Raw genomic sequence first — 18,124 nt, 5'->3', positions numbered from 1 at the left:
TGTCAGAGATGGGTGAAGGTAACACACCTGTACTGGGTTGTCAGAGATGGGTGAAGGTAACACACCTGTACTGGTTTGTCAGAGATGGGTGAAGGTAACACACCTGTACTGGGTTGTCAGAGATGGGTGAAGGTAACACTCCTGTACTGGGTTGTCAGAGATGGGTGAAGGTAACACACCTGTACTGGGTTGTCAGGGATGGGTGAAGGTAACACACCTGTACTGGGTTGTCAGAGATGGGTGAAGGTAACACACCTGTACTGGGTTGTCAGAGATGGGTGAAGGTAACGCACCTGTACTGGGTTGTCAGAGATGGGTGAAGGTAACACACCTGTACTGGGTTGTCAGAGATGGGTGAAGGTAACACTCCTGTACTGGGTTGTCAGAGATGGGTGAAGGTAACACACCTGTACTGGGTTGTCAGGGATGGGTGAAGGTAACACACCTGTACTGGGTTGTCAGAGATGGGTGAAGGTAACACACCTGTACTGGGTTGTCAGAGATGGGTGAAGGTAACGCACCTGTACTGGGTTGTCAGAGATGGGTGAAGGTAACACACCTGTGTGGGTTGTCAGAGATGGGTGAAGGTAACACTCCTGTACTGGGTTGTCAGAGATGGGTGAAGGTAACACACCTGTACTGGGTTGTCAGGGATGGGTGAAGGTAACACACCTGTACTGGGTTGTCAGAGATGGGTGAAGGTAACACACCTGTACTGGGTTGTCAGAGATGGGTGAAGGTAACGCACCTGTACTGGGTTGTCAGAGATGGGTGAAGGTAACACACCTGTGTGGGTTGTCAGAGATGGGTGAAGGTAACACACCTGTACTGAACTGTCAGAGATGGTTGAAGGTAACACACCTGTGTGGGTTGTCAGAGATGGGTGAAGGTAACACACCTGTACTGAACTGTCAGAGATGGTTGAAGGTAACACACCTGTGTGGGTTGTCAGAGATGGGTGAAGGTAACACACCTGTACTGAGTTGTCAGAGATGGGTGAAGGTAACACAACTGTACTGGGTTGTCAGGGATGGGTGAAGGTAACACACCTGTACTGGGTTGTCAGAGATGGGTGAAGGTAACACAGCTGTACTGAACTGTCAGAGATGGTTGAAGGTAACACACCTGTACTGGGTAGTCGGAGATGGGTGAAGGTAACGCACCTGTACTGGGTTGTCAGAGATGGGTGAAGGTAACACACCTGTACTGAGTTGTCAGAGATGGGTGAAGGTAACACACCTGTACTGGGTTGTCAGAGATGGGTGAAGGTAACACACCTGTACTGAGTTGTCAGAGATGGGTGAAGGTAACACACCTGTACTGGGTTGTCAGAGATGGGTGAAGGTAACACACCTGTACTGGGTTGTCAGAGATGGGTGAAGGTAACACAGCTGTACTGGGTTGTCAGAGATGGGTGAAGGTAACACACCTGTACTGGGTTGTCAGAGATGGGTGAAGGTAACACACCTGTACTGGGTTGTCAGAGATGGGTGAAGGTAACACACCTGTACTGGGTTGTCAGAGATGGGTGAAGGTAACACACCTGTGTGGGTTGTCAGAGATGGGTGAAGGTAACACACCTGTACTGGGTTGTCAGAGATGGGTGAAGGTAACACACCTGTACTGGGTTGTCAGAGATGGGTGAAGGTAACACACCTGTACTGGGTTGTCAGAGATGGGTGATGGTAACACACCTGGGGATGGTGAAGAGTTCTTTTCACCTTCCTGATTGTTGATTTGTGTCCCATTTCACACGGAGGCTGTTATTCACGGAGTTACAGTGTGAACGCAACACGACACGAGCCCGTTTCACACGGAGGCTGTTATTCTCTGAGTTACAGTGTGAACGCAACACGACACGAGCCCATTTCACACGGAGGCTGTTATTGTCTGAGTTACAGTGTGAAAACAACACGACACGAGCCCATTTCACACGGAGGCTGTTATTCTCTGAGTTACAGTGTGAAAACAACACGACACGAGCCCATTTCACACGGAGGCTGTTATTCTCTGAGTTACAGTGTGAAAACAACATGACAGGAGCCCATTTCAGATGGAGGCTGTTATTCTCTGAGTTACAGTGTGAATGCAACGTGAGCCAGTTGTTCACGAAGGCTTATTCTCTCTGAACACAACACGGGCTGTATTCATCAACACAATGCTGAAGTTGTTTTCTTTGTTTCAGGGGTTTGCTGTTGGCAATGGACTGAGCAGTCTGTATTACAACGACCAGTCGCTGGTTTACTTCGCGTATTACCATGGACTCCTCGGAGAAGAGTAGGTATCGTATTTGAGGAATAATACCAGTCTGACTGATCGGTATCTAGGGAATGCCCGCAGTCTCCCAGCATTTAGTGCCAGAGGCAAGACAGCGCTGTTCAATGTGATCCCATTCCAGGATGATCTCTTATTCCAACTGCACCTCGAAGGTGATAACAAATCCAGCATAAACAGCTCACTGTATCTGACCTTGGGATTGTGTGACGGAACAGTGTAGAGGGAGCTTCTCTCCGTATCTGACCTTGGGATTGTGTGACGGGACAGTGTAGAGGGAGCTTCTCTCCGTATCTGACCTTGGGATTGTGTGAGAGGACAGTGTAGAGGGGGCTTCATGTTGTGTAACCTGCGCTGTCCCAGCACACATTCCTGAGGCTGGACACAGTGTGGAGCTGGTCTGACTGAGCTCGGAAAAATCGAGGAAAGCGACTGGATGACATTTGCCAGATAAATGGGGGGGTCTCGTCCACATCTTACTGAGTGGTTGTTTTAGTGTGGAGAGTTCTGCCTCGATTGGGTCTGTTGGCGGCCGTTAACTGCATAGATTCTTGCTGGGGCCACTGGCAACTTGCCAGCTAGCTCTTTCACTCAGAAAGAAAGTTGTTCCCATGGTAACAGTGGGACAACACCACCTCATTGTATTTCTTGGTCAGTGGGGGTGAAGCAGCATTTTGGACATCTTGACCTTTTGTGGCCTGGGAATTCTTCGAGACGGATAGGACCTTTCCTGGCATTGGAATTTCTGGTGCCTGACGGGACAAGTAAGATCAGAGATCACCACCATCTCTTTCTGGTGCTAGAGGTTTATTCATCTGTCGTGGGAAGAGGACATTGAAGGTTGGTTTACTGTCCGGCACAAAGGGATACACTACCAATGTACTGGAGCTCTGAACACCCACAGTGCCATATGCGCGGGGAAGTGGGGCACTTACTCCTGTTCCACCTGTGGCACCACTGTGCTACCCCTAAGGAATCTGAGACTGCGTGGGTCTGGGGAGGGACAGGAAGCAGGCATCGTGGGGCAAGAAGGCAATGAAGAAAAGCAAACACCTCAAAGCAGGCTTCTGACAACATCGAGCCTTGTACTGGGAACTTGCTTAACCTGGAGGTCAGAGGGAGACAGAGAGAAATACATGAGTGGACAGGATGATGGATGTTGAGGGTAGTGCTGCCTCACTGGTCCCTCTACCTGCATGCCCCTCCTGCCTGCTGTTTACCAGATATTTCAACTGTACCCTTTAAGAAGAGGACTGCTGTGGTGCCCAGCGTGACCCAGCATTGGCAAGGAAGTTAGAAGAGCCAGTAGCCTCCTTTGACTCTTCATCCTTACTCTGATGCCTTCTCAAAATGGTCTAGATGGTTCCTGTATAGACCTCCTTGGCCACACTGTACACCTCCGTGTGAGAGGGTCATGCTTGTGCAGATGGAATTCACTTCTCTGCGCCCGAGGCTGGGATCTGAGTACCAGCTGCTGGAGGGCAGCCGATTCTCCACCACCTGGAGCGAGAAGAGGATTTCTGCGCCTTGTGGCTATGGTAGCACCTCCGGTTTCTATGTTGGGAGTAAATTAGTGGTTGACAAAGAGGTGGGGCTCTGACATCGAGTGGCTTGACATAGGGTCCTATCTTGGTCTGACCACTGGGGATCCACAGCTGTGGTGGGAATAACAAGAGAAGAGGGATGTCAGGGACCCAAATGCTGCAGGATCTGGACCATGGCTCACTCTTACCATCGAACCATAGAACACTACAGCACAGTACAGGCCCTTCAGCCCTCCATGTTGTGCCGACCCGTATAATCCTTAAAAAAAAAGTACTAAACCCACACTACCCCATAACCCTCCATTTTTCTTTCATCGATGTGTCTGTCCAAGAGGCTCTTAAATATCCCTAATGTTTTAGCCTCCACCACCATCCCTGGCAAGTCATTCCAGGCACTCACAACCCTCTGTGTAAAAAACTTACCCCTGATGTCTCCCCTAAACTTCCTTCCCTTAATTTTGTACATATCCCCTCTGGTGTTTGCTATTGGTGCCCTGGGAAACAGGTACTGACTATCCACCCTATCTATGCCTCTCATAATCTTGTAGACTTCTATCAAGTCCCCTCTCATTCTTCTACACTCCGAAGAGAAAAGTCCCAGCTCTGCTAACCTTGCTTCATATGACTTGTTCTTCAATCCAGGCAACATCCTGGTAAATCTCCTCTGCACCCTCTCCATAGCTTCCACATCCTTCCTATAATGAGGTGACCAGAATTGAACACAATACTCTTTAAGTGCGGTCTCACCAGAGATTTGTAGAGTTGCAACATGAACTCTCTACTCTTGAACTCAATCCCCCTGTTAATGAAGCCTAGTATCCCATAGGCCTCCTTAACTACCCTATCAACCTGCGCAGCAACCTTGAGGGACGTATGGATTTGAACCCCAAGATCCCTTTGTTCATCCACACTCTTAAGTAACTGACCATTAATCCTGTACTCAGTCTTCTGGTTTGTCCTTCCAAAATGCATCACCTCACACTTATCCGGATTGAACTCCATCTGCCACTTTTCTGCCCAACTCTGCAGCCTGTTTATATCCTCTTGTAACCTTCAACAACCTACAGCTCCATCTACAACTCCTCCAATCTTCGTGTCATCCGCAAAGTTACTCACCCATCCTTCCACCTCTACATCCAGGTCATTTATAAAAGTCACAAAGACCAGGGGTCCCAGGACAGATCCCTGCAGCACTCCACTAGTCACCGACCTCCAGGCAGAATACTTTCCTTCCGCTACTACCCTCTGCTTTCTTCCTTTAAGACAATTTTTTATACAAACAGCCAAGGTTCCACTTCTCCCATGCCTCATGACTTTCTCGATGAGTGTCTGGTGAGGGACCTTGTCAAATGCTTTGCTAAAGTCCATGTAGACCACATCCACTGCCCTACCCTCATCAATCTCTTTTGTTACGTCCTCAAAAAACTCAATCAGGCTCGTGAGGCACGATCTTCCCTTCACAAAGCCATGTTGACTATCCATGAGTAGACTGTACTTCTCCAAATGCTCATAGATCCTATCCTTAAGAATCCTTTCCAGTAGTTTGCATACCACTGACGTAAGACTCACCGGTCTACAGTTCCCAGGTTTCTCCCTGTTACCTTTTTTAAACAAGGGAACTACACTTACCATTCTCCAGTCCTCCGGCACTTCCTCTGCAGCCAAAGAGGATTCAAAGATCATAGCTAATGCTCCTGCGATTTCTTCTCTCAATTCCCACAACAACCTGGGGTGTATCATATCCGGCCCTGGGGATTTATCAATCTTAATGTTTTTAAGAAGATAGAACCATATAACAATTACAGCATGGAAACAGGCCATCTCGGCCCTTCTAGTCCGTGCCGAATGCTTACACTCACCTAGTCCCATTCAGCCCCTAACCCTCCATTCCTTTCCTGTCCGTATACCTATCCAATTTTACTTTAAATGACAATACCGAACCTGCCTCTCCCACTTCTACTGGAAGCTCGTTCCACACAGCTACCACTCTCTGAGTAAAGAAATTCCCCCCGTGATACCTTTAAACTTTTGCCCCCTGACTCTCAACTCATGTCCTCTTGTTTGAATCTCCCCTACTCTCAATGGAAAAAGCCTATCCACATCAACTCTATCTATCCCTCTCATAATTTTAAATACCTCTATCAAGTCCCCCCTCAACCTATTACGCTCCAAAGAATAAAGACCTAACTTGTTCAATCTCTCTCTGTAACAGGTGCTGAAACCCAGGAAACATTCTAGTAAATCTCCTCTGTACTCTCTCTATTTTGTTGACATCTTTCCTATAATTCGGTGACCAGAACTGTACACAATACTCCAAATTCGGCCTCACCAATGCCTTGTACAATTTTAACATTACATCCCAACTCCTATACTCAATGCTCTGATTTATAAAGGCCAGCATACAAAAAGATTTCTTCACCACCCTATCCACATGAGATTCCACCTTCAGGGAACTATGCACCATTATTCCTAGATCACCCTGTTCTACTGCATTCTTCAATGCCCTACCATTTACCATGTATTTCCTATTTGGATTATTCCTACCAAAATGTAGCACCTCACACTTATCAGTACGGATCCTACAGTCCCAATACAGATCCTACAGTCCCAGTACAGATCCAGTACAGTCCCAGTATGGAACCTACAGTCCCAGTACAGATCCTGCAGTCCCAGTACAGATCCAGTACAGTCCCAGTACAGATCTAGTACAGTCCCAGTACAGATCTAGTACAGTCCCAGTATGGATCCTACAGTCCCGGTACGGATCCTACAGTCCCGGTACAGATCCTACAGTCCCAGTACGGATCCTACAGTCCCAGTACGGATCCTACAGTCCCAGTACGGATCTAGTACAGTCCCAGTACGGATCCTACAGTCCCAGTACGGATCCTACAGTCCCAGTACGGATCTAGTATAGTCCCAGTACGGATCCTAGAGTCCCGGTACGGATCCTACAGTCCCAGTACGGATCCTACAGTCCCAGTACGGATCCAGTACAGTCCCAGTACGGATCCAGTACAGTCCCAGTACAGATCTAGTACAGTCCCAGTATGGATCCTACAGTCCCAGTACGGATCCTACAGTCCCGGTACGGATCCTACAGTCCCAGTACGGATCTTACAGTCCCAGTACAGATCTAGTACAGTCCCAGTATGGATCCTACAGTCCCAGTACAGTCCCAGTATGGATCCTACAGTCCCAGTACGGATCTAGTACAGTCCCAGTACGGATCCTACAGTCCCAGTACGGATCCTACAGTCCCAGTACGGATCCTACAGTCCCGGTACGGATCCTACAGTCCCAGTACGGATCCTACAGTCCCAGTACGGATCTAGTACAGTCCCAGTACGGATCCTACAGTCCCAGTACGGATCCTACAGTCCCAGTACGGATCTAGTATAGTCCCAGTACGGATCCTAGAGTCCCGGTACGGATCCTACAGTCCCAGTACGGATCCTACAGTCCCAGTACGGATCCAGTACAGTCCCAGTACGGATCCAGTACAGTCCCAGTACAGATCTAGTACAGTCCCAGTATGGATCCTACAGTCCCAGTACGGATCCTACAGTCCCGGTACGGATCCTACAGTCCCAGTACGGATCTTACAGTCCCAGTACAGATCTAGTACAGTCCCAGTATGGATCCTACAGTCCCAGTACAGTCCCAGTATGGATCCTACAGTCCCAGTACGGATCTAGTACAGTCCCAGTACGGATCCTACAGTCCCAGTACGGATCCTACAGTCCCAGTACGGATCCTACAGTCCCAGTACGGATCCTACAGTCCCGGTATGGATCCTACAGTCCCGGTACGGATCCTACAGTCCCGGTACGGATCCTACAGTCCCGGTACGGATCCTACAGTCCCAGTACGGATCCTGCAGTCCCAGTACAGTCCCAGTACGGATCTAGTACAGTCCCAGTACGGATCCTACAGTCCCGGTACGGATCCTACAGTCCCAGTACGGATCCTACAGTCCCAGTACAGTCCCAGTACGGATCCTACAGTCCCAGTACAGTCCCAGTACGGATCCTACAGTCCCAGTACAGATCCTACAGTCCCAGTACAGATCCTACAGTCCCAGTACGGATCCTACAGTCCCAGTACGGATCCTACAGTCCCAGTACGGATCTAGTACAGTCCCAGTACGGATCCTACAGTCCCAGTACGGATCCTACAGTCCCAGTACGGATCTAGTATAGTCCCAGTATGGATCCTAGAGTCCCGGTACGGATCCTACAGTCCCAGTACGGATCCTACAGTCCCAGTACGGATCCAGTACAGTCCCAGTACAGATCTAGTACAGTCCCAGTATGGATCCTACAGTCCCAGTACGGATCCTACAGTCCCGGTACGGATCCTACAGTCCCAGTACGGATCTTACAGTCCCAGTACGGATCTAGTACAGTCCCAGTACGGATCCTACAGTCCCAGTACAGTCCCAGTACGGATCCTACAGTCCCAGTACGGATCTAGTACAGTCCCAGTACGGATCCTACAGTCCCAGTACGGATCCTACAGTCCCAGTACGGATCCTACAGTCCCGGTACGGATCCTACAGTCCCAGTACGGATCCTACAGTCCCAGTATGGATCTAGTACAGTCCCAGTATGGATCCTACAGTCCCGGTACGGATCCTACAGTCCCAGTACAGATCCTACAGTCCCGGTACGGATCCTACAGTTCCAGTACAGATCCTACAGACCCGGTACGGATCTTACAGTCCCAGTACGGATCTAGTACAGTCCCAGTATGGATCCTACAGTCCCAGTACGGATCCTACAGTCCCGGTACGGATCCTACAGTCCCAGTACGGATCTTACAGTCCCAGTACGGATCTAGTACAGTCCCAGTGCAGATCTAGTACAGTCCCAGTACGGATCCTACAGTCCCGGTACGGATCCTACAGTCCCAGTACGGATCCTACAGTCCCAGTACGGATCTAGTACAGTCCCAGTACGGATCCTACAGTCCCGGTACGGATCCTACAGTCCCGGTACGGATCCTACAGTCCCAGTACAGTCCCAGTACGGATCTAGTACAGTCCCAGTACGGATCCTACAGTCCCGGTACGGATCCTACAGTCCCAGTACGGATCCTACAGTCCCAGTACAGTCCCAGTACGGATCCTACAGTCCCAGTACAGATCCTACAGTCCCAGTACGGATCCTACAGTCCCAGTACGGATCCTACAGTCCCAGTACGGATCTAGTACAGTCCCAGTACGGATCCTACAGTCCCAGTACGGATCTAGTATAGTCCCAGTATGGATCCTAGAGTCCCGGTACGGATCCTACAGTCCCAGTACGGATCCTACAGTCCCAGTACGGATCCAGTACAGTCCCAGTATGGATCCTACAGTCCCAGTACGGATCCTACAGTCCCGGTACGGATCCTACAGTCCCAGTACGGATCTTACAGTCCCAGTACGGATCTAGTACAGTCCCAGTACGGATCCTACAGTCCCAGTACAGTCCCAGTACGGATCCTACAGTCCCAGTACGGATCTAGTACAGTCCCAGTACGGATCCTACAGTCCCAGTACGGATCCTACAGTCCCGGTACGGATCCTACAGTCCCAGTACGGATCCTACAGTCCCAGTATGGATCTAGTACAGTCCCAGTATGGATCCTACAGTCCCGGTACGGATCCTACAGTCCCAGTACAGATCCTACAGTCCCGGTACGGATCCTACAGTCCCAGTACAGATCCTACAGTCCCGGTACGGATCTTACAGTCCCAGTACGGATCTAGTACAGTCCCAGTATGGATCCTACAGTCCCAGTATGGATCCTACAGTCCCGGTACGGATCCTACAGTCCCAGTACGGATCTTACAGTCCCAGTACGGATCTAGTACAGTCCCAGTACAGATCTAGTACAGTCCCAGTACGGATCCTACAGTCCCGGTACGGATCCTACAGTCCCAGTACGGATCCTACAGTCCCAGTACGGATCTAGTACAGTCCCAGTACGGATCCTACAGTCCCGGTACGGATCCTACAGTCCCAGTACGGATCCTACAGTCCCAGTACAGTCCCAGTACGGATCTAGTACAGTCCCAGTACGGATCCTACAGTCCCGGTACGGATCCTACAGTCCCAGTACGGATCCTACAGTCCCAGTACAGTCCCAGTACGGATCCTACAGTCCCAGTACAGATCCTACAGTCCCAGTACGGATCCTACAGTCCCAGTACGGATCCTACAGTCCCAGTACAGATCCTACAGTCCCAGTACAGTCCCAGTACGGATCCTACAGTCCCAGTACGGATCCTACAGTCCCAGTACAGTCCCAGTACGGATCCCTGCAGAACACCACTCATCACAGAGCTCCCTCTGACCACCACCCTCTGTCTTCCTTGAGCAAGCCAGTTCTGAATCCAACCACATAGCTAAATCACCGTGGATCACATGTGCCTTAACCTTCTGTGTGAGCTGTAAGACTAGATTGCCTCCATGGGTAACAGTGACGGGGGTTCAATTCCCACCGCTGTCTGCAAGGAGTTTATAGGTTCTCCCTGTGACTGACACGTTCCAAAACAAGACGTCCGGGTCAGTGAGCTGTGGGCCTGCTATGCTGGTGCTGGAAGCATGGGGACTTGCAGGCTGCCCCCAGCACATCCTTGGACTGTATTGGCTGTTGAGGCATCAACACATTTTGATATTTTGATGTAAATGTGACACATAAAGCAAATCAGTAACATTTTATCTTTAATGGATCTCTCGCTATTTGCATCCACTGAGATGAGGAATGGCGTTAGGTGAATTAGGGTGTGGGAGGGTCCTGGGCAAAGCGGTCTGACCTGCGATCTGGATTACATTATCTTTCCTTTTCTGTTTTCTCTCAAGTCTCTGGTACAACCTGAATCAGTTCTGCTGCGAGGATGGAACCTGCAACTTCTACAACAACACTGCCAAGGCCTGCAGTGACTTGGTAGGTGTAGGAGTCCATTCTTCCATTTTTCAAGACAGGCCACGCACAGGCAGTCTGCCTTAATATATTCTGCAACTTCTCCTGCATCACAAACGATAGGAGGGACTGCAAACCCGTGGCACAGTGATCACATCCACCTCAGAGACCTGGACTCAACAGAATCAGTCATCTCTGAGTAGTGGAGAGATCCTATACCCACTATCTCTGCACAATCCACTGGGAGGGCAAAGTGAACTCCCCCAACCCCAGGACAAGATATAGGGGCAGAATTAGGCCATTCAGCCCATCAAGTCTGCTCTGCCACTCCATCGTGGCTGATATATTATCCCTTTCAACCACATCCTCCTGGCTTCTCCCCATAATCTTTAAGACACTAACTAATCAATAACTTATCAACCTTGGCTTTAGGGCAGCAATGAAGGTCCTCCATTTCTGGTAGTGTTCCTTCGTGTTGTCAGTAGCTTCTTTTTGGTTTTGACTACCATCAGTCGTGCGAGTCCCGGGTGGAGACTCAGGAATACCGTCACACTCCGATGTAGAATTATTCTTCATCGCTGTTTCTGTAACAATTTTGTTTTTACCAGTCAGGGTTGTTGGCTCTGAACTGAACCTCCAAACCTGGAGGACTGGGGGACCACTCTTAGTCTGGCCTCTAACCTTTGACCTGTTGGCATGGGTGACCACCAAGACCCAAAGTTTAATGCCCTGACTCCAGCCAGCATAGCTCTCCAGGTCATTGAGGCACACAAGCCTCCAAATCTCTTTCTTTATCAATCTTTTTATTAGTTAAATAAAAGAGCGTGTGTGTGTGTGTGTATATGTATATATATAAATAAACAAGAGGATAATTATCGCAAATATCTATATCAATAACAGTTCAAATAAAAGGAAAAATAAACATTATAAAGATCAAACATAGTATTAATTTAATAGTATATAATAAAGAGAAAGGTAATTGATTCTCCTCTTATCCGTAAGACGAAAGAAAAGATAAAGAAACTTTTATAATTGAAATGTACAGAAAAAACCCCAAAACACACCAAAAAAAAAGAACTGTGCAGCTCAAACTGAGAGTGAAAGCCAAAAAAAAACTGGGTAAGTCAGGAAGGATGTAATTAAGGTTGAAAGAGTACAGGAGATGGTATGTTATGTTGACGTTGTATAGGACATTGGTGAAGCCTGATTTGGAGTATTTACAGTTTTGGTTACCTACCTGCAGGAAGGATGTAATTAAGGTTGAAAGAGTACAGGGAAAATTTACAAGGATGTTGCTGGGTCTGGAGGACCTGAGTTAATACGTAGAACATTGAGAGGAAATTTGATAAAGGTATACAAAATTATGAGAGGTATAGTTTGGTAAATGCAAGCAGGTTTTTTACACTGAGGTTGAGTGGGACTACCATCAGAGGTCATGGGTTAAGGGCGAAATGTGAAAAATTTATGGGGAACATAAGGGAACTCTTCTTCATTCAGAAGGAGGTGGAATGAGCTGCCAGCGCGCATGGTGCATGCAAGCTTGATTTCAACATTTAAGCTAAGTTTGGATAGGTACAAGGATGGTAGGTGTATGGACGGCTATGATCGCTATGATGAGAATAGGCAACTTAAATAGTTTGGCATAGACTAAATGGAATGAGGGGCCTGTCTCTGTGCTCTAATAGTGAATGATTTGGTACATCATGTAAGCTCTTTGGCAAACTCTGTCTTATCTCCATGTATATAAAATTGACTTTTCAATTTCAAATGTTGCTGCTCAATGGGGTAAGTCAATAGCAAGTCATGCTGTGTTTAAAGTTTCACCCTTTCTTTATATAAACCTTCAGTAGCTGGTACTGAATAAACTTTATCTCTTTCTTTAATCCTGTCAGTCATCACTGAAAGCTCCACTTCAGTTTTCTTTCTTAAAGTTGCTGAATATGAAATTATATGCCCCTAAGAAAAGATTTCATCGTATCCCAAATAACCAAATTTGACCTACGTTCAGTTGTATTTATTTCAAAAAACAAAGAGATTTGCTCTTTTATAAAACTTAGAAATGTTGACTCATGGAGCAGTGCAGCATTAAATCTCCACTGAGCTGCATTCCGTGTGTTATCAGAAAGCTTCAGTGTAAGTTTGATGGGTGCATGATCTGACAGCGCAATAACGTCATACGCACAATCAGCAACAAAGGATACCAATCGCGTGTCTAACAGAAAATAATCAATTCTTGAATATTTATGATGTACATGTGGGGAAAAAAACACCATATTCTAGTAAAAAGGAATTAATACAGGACGCAGCCTTATTAGGAAGGCACGGATGGGTCGATGACCTATCAATTGAGGGATTGAGACAGCAGTTAAAGTCTCCGCCCATGATCAACTTATATTCATTTAAGTTCGGCAGTGCAGAAAATAACCTCTCAAAGATGCAGGGCTATCTACTTTAGGTGTGTACACATGCACCAAAGCCACCTTTTGACCACATAACAAACCAGTAACAATTAAGTATCTTACAATTGAATCAGTAACAGTATTAAAATGTACAAGAGACTTTAAAATTAATATAGATAGACACGCCTCTGTTTTTTGATATCAATGAAGAGTGATACTGAGAACCCCTCCAAAATTTAAAAAAACCGTTTTCATCTTCCCTGTGGATGTGGGTCTCCTCTGCAAAAATAATATCGGCTTGAAATGTTCTCAATTTCTTAAAGACCTTTCTACGCTTAAAGCTGTTCAGGTTCCAGGAAATTCTATTAACATCCATACTGAGACTTTAAGGATTTATAAAATGGATCAGTGCGCCGAGACAAACCAAACCCGCAGGAGGAACAGAATGGATTCGATCTGAAAGGGAAAAAAAACCCAGGATTGAAAAGAAAACCTTTCCGGACTGCCCAGTCGAAAAATCATAAACGAATTGCCCCAACCCCACCCCAAAGCCAGAAAAACCATCCAATAGGCAGATAGCATGCTAACGAAACACCCTAAACCCTTTGTCTCTAATAGGCAAACTCTTATTTTTTAAAAAAAGTTATATACTAACACTGCTGACTCAAGACACAACATCAGATGCATAGAAAAAAATTGAAAAATTCCAAGTATTATAATATCATGTCTAACAGAGGTTAAAACGTAGTTAACAGCAGCCATCTTAAATTTGTTTAATAAACCTTGATCATATATTCAAAAAAAAATTAACCAAGTAATATGATACGACTGACATTAAACTCTTACAGGTCCTAAAAGAAAGCAGAAGGAAAAAAAATAAAACCGCCAGACGATGTCTGGACCAACAAAAAACGTAAATTGAACTTTCAAGGATTGAGCTGTAAACGACTCTCGGCTAAAGATTGAATTCAAAATTATGTCTAATAGATGTTAGCACATAGTTAAAAGCAGCCATCTTAAATTCACTTAGTAAAAATTGATCATATATTCAGAAATAAATACATTCAAGCAAATAATATGTTGCGACATGTTAAATTCATACAAATCTTAAAAAAGAAAAAAGTACAAGAATCAAAGCAATGGCTATACAGACACAGAACATAGATCAAACTTTAAACGATTCAACTACACACGATTGTCAGCTAAGGATTAAATGTTGGAGTTGCTTACGTGACCGACTTAAACTCATTGAGAAACTTCCGAGCCTCCTCAGGGGAATCAAGACGTTTAGCACGAGCGTTAGGCGGGAAAATGATCAACCGGGCAGGACAGCGCAAAGATGGACAAAGGTTTTTCTTATACAATTCTGCCATCACTTGGCGATATTTAATTCTTTCTGCATAAACTTGAGGGGAAAATTCTTCAACTGTATGAAGCTCCACACTGTTGTAAGTAAACATCCCCCACTTCCTGGCATCTCAAAGAATTCCTTCTTTAGTAGCAAAATAATGGAAACACAGAATCACCGCTCGTGGTTTCATCTCAACTGATGGCCTGTTGCGGGGGATTCGGTGAGGTTTAACGGAGAGGTTTCAAGTATCTCACTAAAAAGTGAATATAACATACTCGTAAAAAACTCTAATGGCTCACCGGTTTCCGTATTTTCAGGCAAACCCAGTATACGTAAATTCATCCTTCGACTTCTACTTTCTAGTTCGATTGTTTTCTTCTTAATTCTTGATAATTCCAACAAAACCTCAGTACTTTTCTTTTCCATGGTAGAGAACTTTAGTTCCTGCTCTTTAATCACTTGACGTATTGTCTCCTGTTGTCTTCCGATTTTATTAGAGTCCACTTTAAGTGTTTGATATTGAGATTCCAGATTCCTCAAAGATTCCTGGATGCCAGATAGTTTTATCAAGCTTTTCATTAGCATTCATCAGAAGAAGCTGTTCCTGAACTCGTATATGGACCTTCAGGCTCTTGCACCGCCTCTGTGACGGCATTAACGGGAAACGGGCACAGTGACGATGTGGCCCCCCCGAGGCCCCAGCTTTTGACTATGCCCTCTACAGTATAGAGAGTTGGTGAGCTGGTTTATTGCTGTCACATCTACTGAGTAACAGTGAAAACCTGTATTTTGCATAAATGCCAGAGGAACTCAGCATCTATGGATGGGAATAAAATTGACATTTCGGGCTGACCCGTCCAAAGTTGCTGTCTGACCTGCCGAGTTCCTCCTGCATTTTGTGTTTGTTGCTCTGGATTTCCAGCATCTGCAGAATCTGAGGGGTTTATTTCATCCATCAGTACAAAGGGAAGTGCTGTAGGAGAATGTTACAGTTACGGAGCAGGTAGACTATGAGGTGCAAGGACCACGATGATGTGAGATCAAGATGCCTTGTTGAAAGCCTAGAGTACCGTAGGCTGGTCCTCCTGTCGTCCTGGGTTTGTGAATGAGTGGACGGTTGGTTTGGTCCTCATTCCCGGATGCTGAAGGATTTAGATCTGGTGGAAGGTAAATAAACCTGCAGGTGGGTTGACCTGAGAAAAATGATTTGTTTTACAGATCCGGGAAGTCAGCTCCATCATCTTCAACAGTGGACTGAATCTGTACTCGCTGTACATGGACTGTGCTGGAGGAATGCAGAAAGGCACTGCACGCTTTGACACAGACATGAAAAATCTCTTCCAATTTTACCAGTTTGAAATGGTGGTGGTATGAAAATCTTTTCCTTTACAATTTGAAAAGGGCCCACACTTGTGGAACTGGCTAATGCTCATGTTCCCTACATTGCATCTCAATGCACCAGTTCAACTTGTGACATCTCACGAAATATCAGGTATAGGAGCAGAATTAGGCCATTCAGCCCATCAAGTCTGCTCTTCCATTCCATCATGGCTGATCCTTTTCCATCCCATTCTCTCTGTCAGATCATCAGTCCAGATTTCTAGTTTGTTGGTCCAACAATACTATTGGTTCAATATCATTAATGAAGTATGTCATTATTCATGCCTTTGTTTGTGTGCCGTGCTGTACATTGAGCTGGTAAAAGGAATGCAGTATATCGTGCTGCAGTTGCATTGCAGACAGACAGTAAATTGCAATGATCTTAATGAGGTAGCTTCGGCGTCAGAGGTTTGTTCAACAGTGTCGTAACAGCGGGACAGAAGTTGCCCTTTGCCTCACGGGGGATGGGAGAAAAGAGAATGTCTGAGGTGGGGAGAATCCTTGAATATGTTGGTCAGGCAGGCTTGTCAATCTGGCCCCCCCACCCACCCACCCACTAGTTGCAGGGTTTCTTTGTTGTGTTGTTCGAGCCACAATGGTCTGTGACTGCTTTAATGCCCTGTTCATCAGAACTGGATGATGGTACAGTATATTGTAGACCCCAGAGGTATTTGACAAATCTGGCAATGTGCGCTGGGCATCCTGGACTCCGTGATGGGACCACTTGCTTCTCGAGAGACTGCAGCTGCTGGAATCAGGGGCGGTACACTGTATGCTGGAGGGACTCTGGTAGGGACAAGGAATTGCCAGTGCTTCACGCCCCATTGCTGTGTTCCTTCTCGCCCACTGGTACGCTGATGCTGCCCGGCTTGCCCACCAGGTTGTTGGTATTTGCCACTTCTGACTGAGCCTGGCTGCAGACATTTTTGCCTTCTTGTTAGCATCAATTAGGCATTTGGTAAGATACCCCATGCAAGGCTTATTGAGAAAGTAAGGGGGCATGGGTTCCAAGGGGACATTGCTTTGTGGATCCAGAACTAGCTTGCCCACAGAAGGCAGAGAGTGGTTGTAGACCGGTCATATTCTGCATTGAGGTTGGTGACCAGTGGTGTGCCTCAGGGATCTGTTCTGGAACCCTTATTCTTTGTGATTTTTATAAATGACCTGGATGAGGAAGTGGAGGGATGGTTTAGTAAATTTGCTGATGACACAAAGGTTGGGAGTGTTGTGGATAGTGTGGAGGGCTGTCAAAGGTTACAGTGGGACATTGATAGGATGCAAAACTGGGCTGAGAAGTGGCAGATGGAGTTCAACCCAGATAAGTGTGAAGTGGTTAATTTTGGTAGGTCAAATATGATGGCAGAATATAGTATTAATAGTAAGACTCTTGACAGTGTGGAGGATCAGAGGGATCTTGGAATTCAATTCCACTGGACACTCAAAGCTGCTGTGCAGGTTGACTCTGTGATTAAGAAAACATATGGTGTATTGGCCTTCATCAATCATGGAATTGAATTTAGGAGCCGAGAGGTAATGTTGCAGCTATATAGGACCCTGGTCAGACCCCACTTGGAGTACTGTGCTCAGTTCTGGTTGCCTCACTACAGGAAGGATGTGGAAGCCATAGAAAGGATGCAGAGGAGATTTACAAGGATGTTGCCTGGATTGGGGAGCATGCCTTATGAGAATAGGTTGAGTGAACTCGGCCTTTTCTCCTTGGAGTGAAGGAGGATGGGAGATGACCTGATGGCGGTGTACAAGATAATGAGGGGCATTGATCTTGTGGATAGTCAGAGGCTTTTTCCCAGGGCTGAAATGGCTAGCATGAGAGGGCACAGTTTTAAGATGCTTGGAAGTAGGTACAGAGGAGATGTTAGTTGTAAGTTTTTCAATCAGAGAGTGGTGAGCGTGTGGAATCAGCTGCTGGCAATGGTGGTGGAGGCGGAAATGATAGGATCTTTTGAGAGACTCCTGGATGGCTACATGGAGCTTAGAAAAACAGGGGGCTATGGGTAAGCCTGGGTAGTTCTAAGGTAGGGACATGTTCAGCACAACATTGTGGGCCGAACACCCTGTATTGTGCCGCAGGTTTTCTGTGTTTCTATAAGGATGGGGCATCCTGGGAGTCACCATTTTCTATCAGTTCTTTAAATTCTGCGCCACCACTCGTGACATGGCAATGCTTTGATTTGACATGAGGTTGGTCACTTCTGCCTGACCCATGATGTTTTGCTGTTTGGCATGAGTAGCTCGGTGTTTTCACT

At 46.6% G+C, this 18,124-nt stretch overlaps 1 protein-coding gene across 1 annotated transcript in view; it reads left to right on the top strand.

The window, feature by feature from the left end:
* Positions 1 to 18,124, top strand: part of LOC132407114 (lysosomal protective protein-like) — a 73,393-nt gene that overhangs the window by 28,015 nt on the left and 27,254 nt on the right. The window contains exons 4-6 of the mRNA XM_059993408.1: positions 2,186 to 2,277; positions 10,670 to 10,754; positions 15,699 to 15,848. Coding sequence (XP_059849391.1) covers positions 2,186 to 2,277; positions 10,670 to 10,754; positions 15,699 to 15,848 — 327 coding nt within the window. The remainder of the gene's footprint in view (positions 1 to 2,185; positions 2,278 to 10,669; positions 10,755 to 15,698; positions 15,849 to 18,124) is intronic.

Source organism: Hypanus sabinus, chromosome 17 (genome assembly GCF_030144855.1).
Source record: "Hypanus sabinus isolate sHypSab1 chromosome 17, sHypSab1.hap1, whole genome shotgun sequence".
NCBI classification, from domain to species: domain Eukaryota; kingdom Metazoa; phylum Chordata; class Chondrichthyes; order Myliobatiformes; family Dasyatidae; genus Hypanus; species Hypanus sabinus.
This window is presented reverse-complemented; position numbering and strand designations above follow the sequence as displayed.